Source organism: Oxyura jamaicensis, chromosome 1, assembly GCF_011077185.1.
Source record: "Oxyura jamaicensis isolate SHBP4307 breed ruddy duck chromosome 1, BPBGC_Ojam_1.0, whole genome shotgun sequence".
NCBI lineage: Eukaryota > Metazoa > Chordata > Aves > Anseriformes > Anatidae > Oxyura > Oxyura jamaicensis.
Window position 1 is genome coordinate 91,484,645 of NC_048893.1, and position 17,936 is coordinate 91,502,580.

At 36.2% G+C, this 17,936-nt stretch overlaps 1 protein-coding gene across 3 annotated transcripts in view; it reads left to right on the plus strand.

Moving 5' to 3' along the window:
- Positions 1-17,936, plus strand: part of NECTIN3 (nectin cell adhesion molecule 3) — a 63,885-nt gene that overhangs the window by 35,404 nt on the left and 10,545 nt on the right. For 2 of the 3 annotated variants that reach the window (XM_035315128.1, XM_035315129.1), the window contains exons 5-7: positions 1,187-1,338; positions 15,234-15,372; positions 16,677-16,758. In XM_035315128.1, coding sequence (XP_035171019.1) covers positions 1,187-1,338; positions 15,234-15,372; positions 16,677-16,758 — 373 coding nt within the window. Of the gene's footprint in view, positions 1-1,186; positions 1,339-10,063; positions 13,130-15,233; positions 15,373-16,676; positions 16,759-17,936 lie in introns of those variants that run through there. The other variant, XM_035315126.1, reaches the window with a different exon arrangement.

Here is a 17,936-nt window from a genome sequence, read left to right on the forward strand (position 1 = left end):
TGTTTTAGTAGTTGTAGAAGCTCTATCTGTTGGAAGCAAAGATGACTACTTTCTAGGATTGTAAAATGCTCATAGTAATCAAGATATAAAAATGCTGTTATATGGAAATTTAAACATGACAATATAACTGTCAAGCAGACGATAATAATCTTTGAAATACATAACTGATATTATGAAGTACAAGGTTAACCACTTGTGTATCAGCTTCATATGGCTGATATTGTCCAGTAATTCTTGGCAATAATGATCAAGAAAGTTATGGAAGGCTCTTAAGGCTGATGTGTAGTGTTTGGCTTGTGTCTTGATACAACTTAATATTTAGCAAATATCATCTGTTTCCATGGTATGGAGACCTGGTGATCATCTGTTTGAATATTGAGTTAGTCCTTGTTGTCTTTTAACAGATCACTAGATGAAAGCAAAATGAAATGCAGTGGTGGTATAGGCATTAAACTATATAGGTGTTTCAGCAGGTAGTTGGCAGCTGTGTTAAAATAGTTCCAGTCCCTCTGCCCTTTCCCCTTCTATTGTCCTCACACACTTGTTACTGTTACCATGTGCAGAATATTTCAGGTAAGTAGTAGGTTTAGAGAAGGTGGGAACAACTTTTTTTTCTAACCACTCTTTTCCCTAAACAAAGCATTGCTAGGCATCAAATCCAGTTGCAGTGCTGTAATTTAGAAGGGAAAGCAATGGGAGGGGGGAGGGGGGAGTGATAATATAAGACAGGTTGAGAGGACAAACTGCTTGAACTCCCGGTGAAATTATTCTGTAACTTCATCTTCCAGTGCCAGAAATACTCTTTGGGACTGCTGAACTGTGTGGAAAATAGATAACCCTGACAGTAATTTAAGTTCACCTTGGTGAACTAATAGTCTTTACAGCTTGATTTTTAGATGAAAAAAATAAAATGTCAAAAAGAACTTGAAGGAACTTAATTCAAGTAGTGTTAATAGGTAGATGTTTTAGTATTGCCAGCAGATTTGATGCTTAAAGGATCTGACGTAGAACTTGAAATGCTAAATATTCAGTTATAGACTAAGAACATCGAGTGAAGGCTTATTGCAAATATCAGTGTTAAGTGCAAGTTCACTTTAGCCTACTTTAAATAGTATTCAACCAAGTTAAATTCCTAAATCAGTCTTCAAGATTTGCAGCTGAAGTATGGCCAACTGTTTCATTTTAGGTTGGATGGACAATGGCCTGAAGGACTGCTCTCTGTCAACAACACTCTGCAGTTCACCAGCCCATTGACTTACAACTACACTGGGACTTATATCTGTAAGGTGACTAATGCTCTTGGTCAGAGAAGTGATCAGAAGACTATCTACATATCAGGTGAGTCTTACATCTTGGAAACAACAGTACATTAACTCTGACTTCTGTCAATAGTTCAAATAGCAAACTGAAGAGCCAGTTGATGCATAGAATGAAGTAAAAATACAGAGTTAAGACCCACAGCAGAACCTGGGAACAAACTGACTCTTCATAACAGCAGCATACAGTGCAAGTTACTGTGGTCGAGGTCGTCTCCATAGAGCTCTTGAGAATGTTACTTACTTACTTACTACTTGGTAGGTGAACTTTGTTTTTCCAGTCTTAACCTATTCTGGCAAGGCATACTACAATAAACAGTATCTTGTCTATAATAATCAAAACAACAGCTATTAGTGGGAGAGGAATGACCAACTTTAGCGAAGTCAGGTATTTCTTTCAAGGAAGTTTAAGTTATATGTGCACTGCAGTCCCTTAACTGGTCGTTTGCTTTTCTCAGGATGCAAGTATCCAATAATCATAAAGCTAAGTATCTCATACAGAACATTTATTTGATGAGCTTTGTGTAATATGGTAAACTTGTGTATCTGTTTAGCACCTGTGCTGTTGGAAAACATCTGTTCATCTATATAATGTTTTACTATGTTAGTTTTATTGAGAAAGAAAACCGTAACTTAGCAAGGTATATGTGGATAGTGTTGAACAAATCTTTAAAGAAAGTTACTCCAATACTCCAAATTTCCATGACAGACTGCCTAAATTAATTACTACCTAGCTAAATCATCAAGTGCTAATACACTAGTTTTCAAGGAAATAAGACAAATTTGTTTCATTCTCGAGTGGTCTTGCAAGCTGTTCAGTAAGTTGATGTTAGCTCTACAATATAAAATAGCATCAGAGTGCAAGTTGACCAGTTATGTGATACATGAAAGGTATCACGTGATCTTACTCTGAAGACACCTAAAACTAAGTATGAAAACTCAGATGGATATGAGAATGAAAACTTAAGACTAAAACTGGAGATACAAAATGCTTGAAGCCATGTCAATCACAGCTCATACTTGGTAGATGCCTGCATGCATAGAAGAAGGGACAGTTTCAGTTACTCATACTGACAACTATGCTGAGAGCCATTGCAGAAAACTAGTATGTTCCAATTAAGTAGCTAATGAGCTAGTTCACTGGAAATTTCTCAATACTGTGAGGCAGTAGAATTAGTTGTAAGCAGAACTTAAGTTACGTAAATTTGAACTCATGGGTGTGTAATGGTCTGAAAGCAATTAAAGACTGTTGTACTGTAAGAAGTACTGAGTCAGGAAAAAACAAAAAAGCATCATTAAATATGGTGAAATATCCTCCTGAAGTGTAACATTCAAATACTTACTGTATTGTTGAAGCTTGGTTATGTCCTCAGCCCTGTTCTAACCTTAAAGAAAGGCAAACTTATTTCAAATCCATCATTCTTTAAATTGTCAGTTGTATGAATATGATTTGCTGTCAGTCTTTTCATGATGGTTATGCATGAAAATGTAAGACTATCATTCAAATTGTTTGCAGCCTTTGCTAACAGACAAAAATGGGTTAAGTCTGAATTGTCAAGGTTTCATAAAATGACTGAGTTTTTGAAAATGTAGAAATGCATGCCAGTGGAAAGCTTATGTTCTAGCTTATGGTAAATGCAATGTAACTTAGACTAGTTTACAGGGAAGATAATTAAGCTGCAGTCACTTCTTCTCTGATGTGGATTTACAGATGCTGTTGCAATGCATGCTTCTTTTCAGCTTTGTTCAATAACTTGATTTTGTTGGAGTAACTTCATTGCAAATACTTAGCTGTTCTTAGGGAGATGCAAAACTGAACCATAGCTAGATAGTTCATAGAGGGCTATGGCTCTACAAGTTAAAGGAATTGGTAGTAGCAGGTAATTGGCTGAAATGAACTTGGTTTTGGAAGCTTCATCATGTTTATATTGGTGTGTGTATATCACTGTGACCATCTAAGAAAATATGGGTGACTGTTAGACAGACAATCTGGCACCACACCACTACAACTAGTGCTCATGTAAGTCATACACATCAGTTTAATACTGAGACAAGTATCTAGTACTTGGCAGTCTTCCCTAAGCTATGTAGAGTAACAAACTGATTAAAAGCACTGTGTTAAATGCCAGTGTATAGGCCAGTATATGGGACATGTGATTAAAATGAGTTGAGGCTTTCACAAAATATAGCACCTGCATTGTTTTCAGAAGTTAATATGAAGCCCATTTAACTGTGACTCCATGACCAGCAGTGTTGACTGTCTCATTAAATAAAAACTTAACATGCTGTAGAACAGGTAAATGGATAAGAAATAAATATCCATAGTTACACAAACATTTTGGCTCCTCCATGGAAGCAACAGACTGATGCTAAGAGTATAAGTAAGGCAAATACTAAACTTAGTAAAACTGCTTACCAGCTTTATACTGAACTTAATTGATCAGGTATTGTCTAGTAATGGCAAACATGGTACACCTATGACTTAAGTCTTACTCAAGCCATGTAAGACTACAACAATCATTTCATTAGCTTATTTTTGTATATTAGCTGTCTCCCGCTATATAAAACCTTATTAAAAACATAATACAAAACTATTAAATGAAATTTGGAAATTAGCAGGCAAGCTATATGATCACACGATCTTTTAAATCTTAATTACAAACCTGTCTAAGAAAACATATGGAGTTAGCATTACTGAACAGTCATGGTGTTGGTAGCTGTAAAGCGATTTAAATGCTTTGGAAAATAAGTAACTACTAATTTTAAATGTGTCAGGATTGGAATAAAACCTGAGCAAAAATATATTATAATGCTCATGCATGCTGAGACCAAAAAGGTGTTTTCCTTTTGACTTTTATCTTAATTATCTTAATACTCTAAGTCAAACGGGCAACTGTAACAGTAGTTGACAGGGATTAAAATACTGACCAGGTTTTGGTTGAGGTTAGTAGTAAATCTTAGATGGATAAGGAAATAGTAAAACGTTAATTAAAGCTAGAGCTGTTTTAATAACTGTTTGGAGGCACAGGTATCTTAATATATTGTTTGGTGATAGGAAGTTACTCTTTCTGAACAACTACACAAAGTAATACCTCTCAGGATTCAGAGGTGATCAAGTGTTGAGGTTCCCGATTTATTCCAGAAGTTTTCCAGAACTAGCTGTCAGCTGGATTTGCCAAGCAGACAAACCTTGTAATACAGATTTGCTTGGTGGTTTACACAAGGAATCAAATTTTATATTTTCTTGGCTTTCTGCTGCCTCACTTTTGCTGCTGTGGCCTCGTTTTTTTCCACCTGGGAGAGAGAAGTGACCTGTGAGGCTTGCGTTGATATAGGAGCATATTTGCTTCCTTGGTCATCATCTCTGCCTTTAGAAAAGACTTTTTTTGTAAGTAAAGCCAGACTTTGTTAGTCAACAATCCTAGAAGTATTAAGATGATAATTCATTCTTGTAAATTCAGAGCTGCCTTCTTTAACATGGATATTGTAAGAATTAACATAACAAAGCTTGTTCGTTGTTTTTCCTTTTTTCTTCTACATAGACCTACTCTTTGAGGGAGTGTTGTGAATACAAATATTCTTGTGTTCTGTAGAAATAAATATATTTTTCAAGAAGTTGGAAGAATTTACCAACTCACTTAGAGCTATGTGCTCACAGCAGCAGGCAGATGACAAACACCACCATAGGTGGTGGCAGGTAGAGACAAAGGCAGTCACTGGCATTGTCTGAAAATGTGGAACTGATCCTGCCTGATCCCACTGATGTGGGATGAAGGCTAGTGAATTGATTGCTCCAAACTCCTCAGGCAGAAATGAAATGCATTATTAACTGGAAATCATGCGCTTTTTTGTTCTGTTGCATAGGATATCTCAACCTCTCTTCTAACTGAGCTTTTTATGCTATCTGATATAACAGACTTTGGACTTAGAACATTGTTTCTGAATATCACAGATTCACAGAGGTCACTGGGTACAACCCTGCTGCCAGAGGGCAGGTTGCACAGGTAGGTGTCCATGCAGGTCTTAACCTCCAACCTGCAAGGGGTATTCAGGTAATGTTCATGATGGCAGGCTTTTCCTGTGTACCATAAAGGCAAAATGTTCAATTTTCTGTGGAAACCCCAGGTTGCAACTGCTGAAGTACGTTCAACATTGAAGAATGAATGATTGAGTCTGATTAAAGAAATGGCCAGTTGTTTTGAGGCCAGTATCACATCTTTGTATCTGTTGTCTTCCCAAATTGGGAAGGGGAAACAAACTGAAGATAATCCACGGGAAATCCTGTATCCTTAATCAGATGTAAAGCTGTATATATAGGACTAGGGAGAGTTACACATTGTCATTACCCACTACCTGATTTTTGGAGTTGTAATGGTTGGAGAAACAGTGCTAACTTTGAAAAGCATTCTCAGACAATCAGAAAATAGTCATAGAAATATTTCATAGAAAGGATACTTCCCCTGCTGTAGTAAGGCTGTTGAATAGTAAGCTTTCTGGCAGTTCAGAGAAGGGGCCTTTTTCTATAATGCCCAGCTATGCAGAGCTGTCAGGTACTCTGTTTAGGTACTTATGTAAAGGAAATTTACCAGTAACAGTGGGTGAAGGATAGTTCTCTCAGCTAAGGATAGTTCTCTTCAAACATGCATGTAATACATGTATGGGCACACAGTCTCACTTCGAGAATTAGAACTGCAGAGCAGTAGATATGCACAAGGCAACTGACTTTGGATTATAATGGAGACCAAGTCATCCTCTTCTGCGAGGGTAAGAAAGGGATATACGATTGGAAGTGTGGTGTCTTGAAGTGTAGGGTCTCTTTCTAACAAGGAGAGCTAGACTTTATTGTGCTATTTGAAACTATGCAGCCTATGACTGTTACTGTTAATATGCAGTTAAGCCAAATTACATACCACTTGAAAAGGTTTTCAGTGATGCCTAAGTGACAACTTTTAGCTGAAAAATGTCTGTCAGTATTCAATTTAATTTTACCTTATCCTTATTATTCAGTTGGTCACTACTTCCAAAGGACTTCAGATAGGACAATATACAAAATGGTTTGCAGTTGAAAAAATACTGTGTTCTGTACCTTACTTTTACAGTGGTATGCTTATTGATACTGAGATAGGGTTTAACTGAACTTGAAGATACTTTTCTGTCTGATTCTAAAGATAACCCATCCACTTACATGTCTTTGAGGCTTAACTTATACCAGCTTTGAACTTCTGGGGAAGACAGGATAGGTCCTGAACTTTTGAACAAGGAAATATTGCAGGGGGATTGAGAAGGGCAGGTATCAACGGGGACATGAGGTGAATCATGCAATTAGATATTTCTACTAAATGTAATCATGGATTTAATCCTCCTGGGGTAAGTTGCTTGTACTTCAAGAGCTGGGAAAACTGTATCAAGAACATTCACTGAAGGGAGGAGTAAAATTATGTCACTGAAGTAGAGTAAAACTACTGTTGAAAGCTGGTACTGGTTGTCATAGGAAATAACTGGGGGAAAGAAGTAATAGAGTAGAAGCCAAGTATGCTGTACCAGTATATGTTTTTGCAAACCTACCAGAGCTTCACTTGATGTAAAGAACAAATGTCAAAATCTCTTTCCACAGTAGAAAATGAACCAAGGCATTGAAATGAAAAGACAAACAGCTCTTGTTTATGTGCCAAGGGAATGGGTGGAGTTATTCTACCATAGCAGAAAAGCTTTTGTGTTCTTCTAGTTTAATCAGTTCTGACTCCTATTTTAATGAGGATAGTTGCTTTATAATTGTAGAAGAATATTTGTGCTTCTTCACTTATCCTTATTAGTATAGCATGCCTATCTTAGGGATAGGAACAGGGCCCCACAGTAAGAGACAATCAGAAATCAAGACATGCTTAACCTAAAGATAACTTTCTTCAGAATTTCTGCTTTCAGCTGCCTGGCCTGCATGTTTAACTTAGTATGTTGTTATGGTTTGCACAATAACAGAAGCTTACATCAGTGAAAGAGATAAGATAATATTAAACATTATGACATAAGTTAAGGGGGGAAAAATGGGTAGGGAATGATGCTTTTAAACAAATCGCTATCTAAAAATAACTTTAAGTCAAAATGGTGCTTTCTGATTTGTTGCAGAAAACGTTAAGGAAGCTAAGAAACAAATAGTGGTGATGACCTGAGATGTTAGCATAATGAAAGCAGCTGATAGGCTGGTTTCAGAGGACATGGTCTGTTTTGGTTATTGCTCAACACAGAGGAGAATTGTCTTCATTTGGAGATAGCATTTCAGACATGTTTTGCTAATGTTATAGAGTAGATTTAGAGAAAAAGAATACCAAGGTTCATTGCATTTTCTATTTGGGAAAATTCCCTGGTGCAGCAAGTGAGGGGGCAGTTGGGGCGGTTTGGGGGGAATCTCATTTTTCCCCAGAAAGCTATGGTTGAAATAAGCATGCAACTTCACCTGTTCTTACTTTTGATTAGCTATATAAACAAGGAGAGCTGGTTTTAATGGTCTCATTCTCCAACAATAAAAGATGTTGATGCAAGTGACAGAAGTATTATTGATTATATACTTCAGGAATGCGTATAAATGCTGAATTTATTGTATATATGTAGTGAGTTCAAGATCAATATGCTAATTACTGTTTGTAGATGATACAGTAGGCCAACCTGACAACTAGTAGATGAACTATATTTTAAAGGAAAGGCTTACTTAAACCGGTACTTATAAAAAGTGTAATTGCTGCTGTTTCACATGTGGCAGTTGAACTTTGCAAGGTGATATTACTACTTAATTGTGAATGTGTATTTTATGCTGAGAATATGGAGGGTAAGACCTAAAACCTTAGTACCAAAGGGAGGTAGATGAAGAAATACAAAGCCAGTTAAAAACAAGTATATTTGTGTGTGTACATCTATATCCTGGAAATGAATATTGGTGGTGCTGCCTGAAATGGTAAACTAAGCTAACAGATCTTCTATCTAAAGGAAGTACATTCTAAAGGAAGAGGGGTTTGAATAACTGTTTGATCTTTGGATTTATAGGACGTGGGAACCCTGGTAAATTTGGATTTCTTAATCTCTACTTCTTCGTTAAATTATGAAATTCACTTTAAATCCATTTTTACTAAAATCATAATCTGAATTCCTCTTGTTCATTTTGGTAGTGCATCTTCCTTGTTCAGTTTCCTTTCTTCTGTCAAATTAATTTCATTTATGTATACTTCCCTAACAAATCACCGCTTCTTCTACATAATCAGGTAATAAAATTTCATGCTTGGAAAACCTGTATAAAACTTGTGTCAAGCTTAAAATGTTAAGTTCAAATGAGTTGCAGTCTGAAATATGATTTGCAGTTATGATGACAAAAGTGGCAATTCTGTCTAGTTTGAGAGAACTGTATGACCATCCCTGAATAGTAAGATTACAAATAATATCTTAAGCTGAAAAAAATCATAGATACGTCATGTAACTGGAAGCTTAACAAATCTCCAGTTAGACCTGTTTTATTCTGTGGTAGTAAATTCAGGGTGCGCCTCTGCTCTCTAATATGGTAGTAGTACTTGCTTATAGGCATTTAAATAATAATATGACTTAGTGATCTACCTGGCTGTCTGTAATATTCTGTCTAAAAGACTCAAACTATAATAATGTGTTTAGAGTTCGTTGATTCACTGATTTAATTTAACCACCTTGCATTGGGTGAAGCAGAGATCTTTGTAGTCAGTGCAGCACTGAGGTAGAAACTGGTGTTGCATGTCACATTGAAGGTGACTGGGATAATCTCAGGAAGCATGTGTCATCAGCCCATCACTTGCAACCTTGTCTTCAATATAGATGCATGCATCTTCACCAGTAGATGTAAAGAACAGAAGAGAAAGCTGAGTAGTGGAGAAGCTTGGTATCTGGCAATCTCTTGCTTACTTGCATAATCTGACATGAAATCAATTGATATTCTGTTTTATGGAAGTAATATCTATTTTTTTCTGCACAAGGGATCAAATTCCTTTTAGGGGAATGCAAGATACCATTTTACTCAAAACATTCCATTTTTAATTTTAAACCCTGAAAGCTCCTTGGTTAGTGATAGTTATTTTGAAGTTAATACATTGTATTTTTAATTATGCTTCATGCACTAAAACTAATGCAAAGCTGAGTAAGATATATTAATGCAACGTTTTTGGAGAGAATAGCTTAAAATCAGTTGTTCACGTCCTGCTGACTGATCACACAACACATAGTTTTTCATTCTTATGATACTCAGTGCCCCAAACCATTTCTGAAGGGGGAGTTTGCAGAGTAATGTACTCTATGGCATAATCAATCACTTTGATCTGGTATTCCAAATCGTTGTCTGGAACGGTAGGAGACTTCTTGGGTTTTATTTAATAGACAGTATTTCTCCATGAGGGAGTTCAGTATGAACTATGAATGGTAAACATACACAATCAGAAAAGTGGCATCTGCTTACTTTGAGGAGGGCCAGATGACTACTTATACATGACCTTTTTTGAAATTCATCAAGGAACTTTACTATGCTGCTGCAACATAACTAAAAGAAAAATATGCTGAAGCTGGTTCAAAGCCTGTGCTAAGTGTAAGACTTTTTATAGTTACGTGGACTTGAGAATGAAAAACTATTCTTGTAGGACGTACCCATCAACTTTTGCTTTCTTATAAACCCTTAACTGATTTAGCTTGCATTGACATTCTGTGCCTTTTCTGTGTCTTGTCTACCTCTTTGCTCTTTTCATTAGATCCTCCTACTACTACCACTCGACTGCCCACGGTTCCCTGGCATCCTTCGACTGATGGCATCACAGGTTTAGCAACAGAACCTAGAATAATAGATTTCCCAACATCAACCTTGCCAGCAATGCAGGAAGACACTTGGGGTACCGTCATCGGTAGTGCGGTGGGTGGGGCCCTCTTCCTCATACTTGTCAGTGTTCTGGTTGGAATTATCTGCTATAGGAGAAGACGGACGTTCCGTGGTGACTACTTTGCTAAGAACTACATTCCACCATCGGATATGCAGAAAGAGTCTCAAATAGATGTTCTTCAGTCAGATGATGTGGATTCTTACCCTGACAGTATAAAAAAGGAAATAAAGCATCCAATGAACAGCTTAATATCTAAAGATTATTTAGAAGACCCTGAAAAACCAGAGTGGAACAATCTAGACAATATTAACAGGTACCAGGAACGTTATGAAAGACCAATGGATTACTATGAAGGTGGAACATTGGGGATGAAATATATGGGTGGTGATTGTTATGATGACAATGAAGAAGACTTTGTTTCTCACATAGATGGCTCGGTAATATCCCGGAGGGAGTGGTATGTGTAGTAACCACTGAAAACTAAACTTGTATCTACAATTCATTTCATTGGCTGATCACTTTCAGATTGTTTATACTTAAACATGAGAAGGAATAAACTTTTTGAAACTGATTTTTTGAAGGTTTTTATATTGTGACTTGGCAAATATTCAATCTGGGGAAAATGTGTTTGAGCTGCTTATTTTCCCAATGCTGTACTACTGTTTAAGTTTTTTTTTTAATGCAGAGTGCTTATGTTGGTTTATGTCAGAGGTTAAAGAAAAGCTAAATTCAACTTACCACTCAAAAATGTTTAAGAATAAAAAGTGACTGTCTTGGGTCTCTGATTCAAAAAGTTTACATAAGGTAGTGATAGAGTATTTTGGGACATTTACTTTGCAGATCGAGTAAATCAAATAGCCACATCTAGGTAACATACATCTAGATACCATCTATGGTAAACCTAATGCTTCTATATAACAAATGCTGTACCTGTTAAAATCAGTTACAGTGGAATCGAAGCTTTATTTTTTGTTTTTCTGCACAAAAATGAATACCTCTTAGCATTTTAATGAGCCTTCTTCTTACTATGTATTTAAGAAGTCATTGCACTGAAAGTAAGTTACCTATGAGCAAGATTTTGAGTAAGTACAAACCAGTAAAAGGCTTGTCTTTGAATAAGAAATTATTTTTTTAGTCATTTATTTCTAGAAGCTTGTGTGTACATATACAGTATGGTATTTTGTTAGGCCTGTACTTTGCAGGGTGTCAAATCATCAGTGAACTGAAGACTCCCTCTTGCAAGTACAGTACAACTTAAGACCGCTTTCTGAGGTGTTATAGGGATCGCAACATTGAATTTGAAAGCTGGAGAACTGGACATAACTAGTAAGAAAACTCCGATGAATTTCTAAGCTGAAGGCAAAAGTCAACTTAAACGTTTTCCAGGATGCCATTAAACATGAAGTGTGCTGAGAGGCCTCAAAACCCTTGCTTGAGGTTTTTATGACCAGAAGTGAAAATATATATTCTACCCTACTTCTGCATAAGTTACATGCCTTGCTTTGAAGAGGGTAACTAGAACTTGAGATTATTAATAGGGAATTGGATGTGTGCATTGCTACTTCATGTAATGAAAACATACTATGCAATGATGCAACTACAGAATTTAAGAAGCAGCAGTTTAGGAAAACTGTGCAGTCTCTGTACAGCAGTGGATTTGTTTTGCCTGCAAGTAATGCAGTGTTTTAACAATGTGCTTGTTCTTTAAAAATACATTGTATGTAGGACATCTCATTTGACATCAGAAGTAGTTCTACTTTGTCGTGAGTGGTTGCACCCAACTAAGTCTGACTACAAAGAGAAATTGTGCTGAAATAAGATTAGATAGATTGTAGAAAAATGATCAACTCAGAATTAAAAAGAATGGTGTTCAAGTGCTATCATTAAGTACTTAGCATGAAGAAAAACTGATCTGGCTCTGGAGATTTGGAACCTGAGAAGGACAAAACCTCTACTACATTCAAAATGAAATGGGCTGCATATTTATGACTGCTTCATGAGTGGAATTTCTTACTGGAGTTCCTTCTATACTCATCATTTTCGGTAGCTTACAGCATTTAGAGCTTGACAAAAGTAGTTGTATTAAGTGTTGTTAGACAATACACTGTGATTGCATATGACTGCATGTCTTCAAAAAAAGATTAAAACAGCTTTATTTGAAATTCAAATGGAAATAACTTTTCTCTAAAGAACTTAAATTCACATTTGGATTAATTGATTACTGATACATAATTAACCAAAGTCTCCAACTTATAAGTAAATGACAGGGTGTATCAGTAGCTTAAGAGTAAACTTGAGGAAAGGAGTGAAGTTTCTAGCTGAAGGTTCTGATCCAAATTCTTTCTGGAATAAAGAGATTATACCTCTCTTCAAAGAAAAATACTTGATCTATCATCTTTAAAAGATGGTGTTGGAAACAAACAACCATAAACCTGTTTTCCACATGGGATATCTTGCTTGTCTCTGTGGAATTTGTTTTTGTTTTTGCTTTTTAAGAAATATATATTTAATTCCAATGGGTTAAGTTGAAATGTTTGAGTTGAAGCTGATCATAGATATAGGGCTTACAAGTGTTGCAATGTTTTGTACATTGTTATGTCTGCTGTAAAAAGAATTGATTGTAAGTACAAATGGCTCTTGTGTGAATAAAATTTTTGTTACATTCTCAAATCTAGGCAGTGTTAAAAACTCAAGTTTGACAGACATTGTTAAAGGTGAAGGTAAACGAGCCTAAGAAAATGGCTAGAAGCAGCTGCAGTAATGAAGCTGGTAAAGTCGGCTACTGAACATCTCTTCCCGAAGATCCTTACTTTATAAAATGAGTGGCTTTAGAAATGATTTAACTGTATGACCTTCAGGAATCATGAACAGGGGTAGTTGCTATCCAAACAAATGCAGTTTAAGCACGAAGGATACACAATATCTAGAATTCAAAATATTTTTTAAAAATCCCCTGTTCTTAGCTGCTGGAGTTCTGCTTGAACCATATATTTTTAGTGTTTTTAGCGAATCAATGTTCATCTACTTATCATCTACTTACAACCAGTTGGTCATGAAATAGCTCTGTTGCTTGCACCACACAGCTTATGTGCTCTTTAGCTTATTAAGCTTGGCACAGTAGTCTGGGGTTCTGATTGTTCATCTGGTTAGAGTGAAAACCTGTGTGCCTGCTTCTGCTTCTTTGCCAGAGCAATTCAAAGCAATTTAAGTGAGCATTCTGATAATTGCACTTCAGTTCTTGTAAACAGGCAGGTACCTCTGCTGGCGAATTCAATTGAAAGACAAGAAAGACAAAAGCGGCATCTTTATGAATTCTGGACCTAGTGCTGTGTATTAGTTACCAGCAGCTTTCTTACGTAAGCAAGATGGAACCCAATGTAAACTAAACTTAAGCCAATTAAAATGCTGTAGTTGAGTGGCCCGTTAACTATTTGACATGCCCATTCCTCATGAGAAGAGGGGAATGCCCATTCCTCATGAGAAGAGGGGAATTAGGGTTCTTCTGTGTATAGATGGGTATCTGATGGGCAAATTAGCAGGTCAAGCTTGTATCAGGAAAGATGTATAGTAAAAACAACAGTTTCACCTAAAAGGGTATGTTGCACTGACCTTCTGGAACAAGTTGGTTAAAACTAAGGGATAAAGTCATAAATCAATGAAGCTATTAAAAACTGTTCAATACAGATTTTTCCTACTACTTGAACATCTAAGTGATTTCAGGGGAGTATTGCTGCAGGGTCTTTCATATACTAGAAGAGGACAAGAATCCATTTTTCAAATTGGGGATGAAGTACTCTTTAAAAAGTGAGGGATGAAAAAAATGAGTCCAGGTTACACTCAGAACAGATATTTGAAGTAAGAGTAATTAATAAAACAGCTTGGATAGTTGCTTTGGTTTTGGACACTTGAGTAGGATGTATAGCCAAAAGGCTCCTAAAATTTCTTGTGGTAAGAGACTAAATAGAGGAGGGGTATGCGGTGTTCAGAGAAACAGTAAGATTATTTGTGAGGGGTCCTAGCTAAAGTATGCTGTGTTTAAAAATATGTTACAAGCATAGAGCTGTGTGAACTTCAAACTCTGGTGCTGTTAGCTTTCTAACACAATTATTCATAACACAATTATGAATATACACCAGAACAGTTATTTTTGTTTGTTACCTGCATTTCACAGATAACAGTCTTGGTGAAGCTGATGTGAATTAACTCCTGTTGTGCAACTTCTTGATAAGCCTGATGCCAGTTTGAAACAGCGACAAATATTGAATTGAAGTATGCTAGCAGGTTTCATGCTTAGCCTTATAAAAGATTTTGAATTTACTAGGTTCCTAGCATAGGGAAATGGGAGATCTTTGAAGACTGACAAGAGTGTTAATCCAACATGGCAGTTGTTAAATGTAGGGTTTGACACCAGTGAGCTCAAATGAAATATGCATCTTTCACAAAACATTTTTTCTTCTTTGTTGAAGTTTACTTTAAAATGAATGTTTCTCAGTAGCGTTAAGTGCTAGAGATGATAGGTAGTCTTAACAGTTGCTTTAAGCGAGCCACATATTAGTAAATTTTCTGTGTTCATTGCTCCTCATAGCATATCTTTCTTTGATTCATTTTTTTCCTTTGTGCAGACTTAAGTGACTTTAAAGACAGATTGCCGGTAAAGCCCTAGTTTTCTAGCTCTTTTGAAAAAGACAGTTTTCTAGCTGTTTTGAATTAACACTTTGTTCATGTCAGTGCAAAGTATGTGTTCTGTAACTTTATTTTGCCTTGAAAACAAAAATTAGAGCATGTAGTTAGGATTCATCAAATGTAGCCAATGGAATCCAATGGAACATTTGAATTGATATTAATGATTTATGAACTCGCTTAATTTAACCATTTTTTTAAATGGATGGCTGGAGCCAAGATTACGAGTGCTAGTGCAAGAAGAGGTTTTCAGTTGTTCAGTGATGGAAGGAAGACACATCTCAGAGCAACAGTGAAATAGCTTACTTGAGTATAAAAAGCACATAAACTTCATAAAAGTGTAATCTGTGCTATCACATTGCAGATGTGCCATTTAAGCAGACATCTTCTGTTGCTGTAGCAGGGGCTGTGATTGGAGCAGTCCTTGCTCTTTTTATCATTACCATCTTTGTGACAGTGCTGCTGACCCCAAGGAAAAAAAGGCCGTCTTATCTTGACAAAGTGTAAGTATGCATTGGATTTTTTAAAATTTGAAAACAATTTACAGAATATACTTGTTTTATTGGAGTTCACATGACTGAGTTGCCTTAAAAACTGTATAGCTGTCATAATTTCAGGGCTATATTTTCAAGGTAGTCAAATGTGATATCACTTGCATTTCTGAAAAATAAATGAAGAAGCTAAGAGCGGGTTCAGAGACAGTATATATTCTTAACATGTTGATTTTAGCTTTATGCTTTTCGTTTTAATTTCTTGTAGTTGAAACAGGAGAATGGGGAGAGGCCCATCTTAACTTTGCCAGTACTCGTTTATCGTGACCAGAGGTTTACTATCAATGTAAACTAGCCATGCTTTGCAGAAGTAAAGGTCTAGTAGGATTTATCCTGCTATGTGTGTGAAATGAAGCAAGCACTCTGACTTGCATGGTTAGAAACAAGTGACTTAATGTGCTTTCTGGCATGTTGGTTGGCTGTTCAAGTTTCTGATGCTGACATGCACTTGAGTTTTAAGCCTCTTATATGGTCAAACAGAAACAAGCAAACGAACTAATCAGATTCTGTCAGTTAATGTAGCTGGTGTCTAGACCCTGTTGGGAGGGTGCATAAAGCATTGCTAAAAAGTGACAGTGGCTTAGAATATTTGTAAATACAAGTTCCTTCATGTATGCTATATGCAATTAACACTTAAATGGAGTAAGAAATGAAAATGTCTGTCATCTCCCTAAATGCTTAATGAAGAATTGAATAAAATAAAGCATTTAGCATAAAGTAACTTACAGCACTTGAATCTCTTGAGTTAGGAAAATAAGGCAGGTGTTTTGCTTAGAACTAAGTAATTTCTAACATTATTAGAAGTAATACTGTTTTCATAATGGCTTCTAAAATTCTGTAGCTAAAGCATATTGATATGAAGAGACTTACACATTTGTATTGTATAGTCATTTCCTTTCACTGAACTCATAACAGAAGTCTTGAATGGAATTGTTTGTAAGGCTTTTTGAAGAAAACTTGTACAGGTAAACATTGCTCAAGCTCTATTTCACAACATAAAAACAATGATAGTTACCTATCACTTACAGCAGTCCCTATTCTACTTAGTTGGAGGGTGGGAAGGCAGTTCTTCTACAAAAAGTGCTTGGTTGAGTTATTTCCAGTGGTGGGTAGGTTATTACCATGTTCCACAGTTGGGTTATTGCTGACTGAAATGGGTGTTCTTGAAAGTAAGCGTTGGATGACTTCACAGCTATAGAAACATATATTGGACTTCACAAACATGGTATGTCATGCTTTGTTCTATTTTAATATAGGATTGATCTTCCACCCACTCAAAAACCATCTTCCTGTGAGGAGAGAGCATTCTCTGTACCACAGAAAGAAGCTATGCTTCAGGTGAGTAAGGGGTTATATCTAAGTAGAGGTAGGAGAAGTGATAACTATTGAATTACTTCAGTCTCTTTTTGCCTTCCTGATAAAGTACTGAGGCTTTCATTTGTTAACTCACAACCAAAAGGTTTCTCTACCTATGCGATATCTGGATCTTATGTTCTTGGTGTTAATGGGATCCTTAAAGGTTGGACAACTGGTGGATACATCTCTTTTGTATCTTTAATGGTGTTTGACGATCAGCTGTTCTTGATGTTGAAGCGGTATTTGAAATTGTGGTGATTAAGAGAACACATGTAGTTTTATAAAAGGCTGTTCATTTGGGGAACAGATAGATTTGATAGACTTAACAAGAGACTTCAGCATAATGATCCTTGCTGGTAACAATTGCCATTCTTTTAAGTTATTGTGGTTGGACTGGTTGGAATACATTGGACTTCTGCCTCCGTGGTTTACTTAACATGCTTTTTTTGATTCTTAGTGAAGATTGCTAAATAATTGTCTGCAATTATCTAGATTTTAACTTTTTTAATATATATTTTTATATAATATACCGTCATCGGCACCAAAAAAATCTATACTAGCTCTGTGACAATTACTTGAATTTTTAGTGTATAATGTGACCTAAAATAATGCTGTCCAGACAAGATTGTCATGTGTTTTCTGCTAGGCATTTAGCGGTTGTTCGGTTGTAACCAATGTGGAGATCTTAGTTACAGATTTTCTTAAAAGCACTGCAGATACTCCTGTAGATTTTCTTCATGGGGTTATTGGCTACTAAAGCTCACCAAATATAAGCTGACAGTAAAACCTTTTCTCGTCTTAAAGCAATTAGTGCATTAAAATATTACTGTGTTAAAGGTATTGTGTTGAATAACAGTTGCTAGTTTTGTTTCTGAGTGAAGTAGGAAACTAAGACCCACTGCTATTATTAGTAGAAGCTGGATGATTATAATATTATGAATGTACAAAAAAAGTAATTGACAAAAACTGTAATAGGTTTTTGATTTCTGCTTTTGAAGGCAGTGTAACACCTAAGATGACACAAAGGAAACAATGCTTTTTGTTCTTTGGGTTTGACACTTGTGCTAACTATGGAGTAACTCTTCTGGCATTACCAGAGTCAGTGAATGCAATAGTGATGGAGCATACTTATGCTAATACAGTCCTATGTTTGAAATATT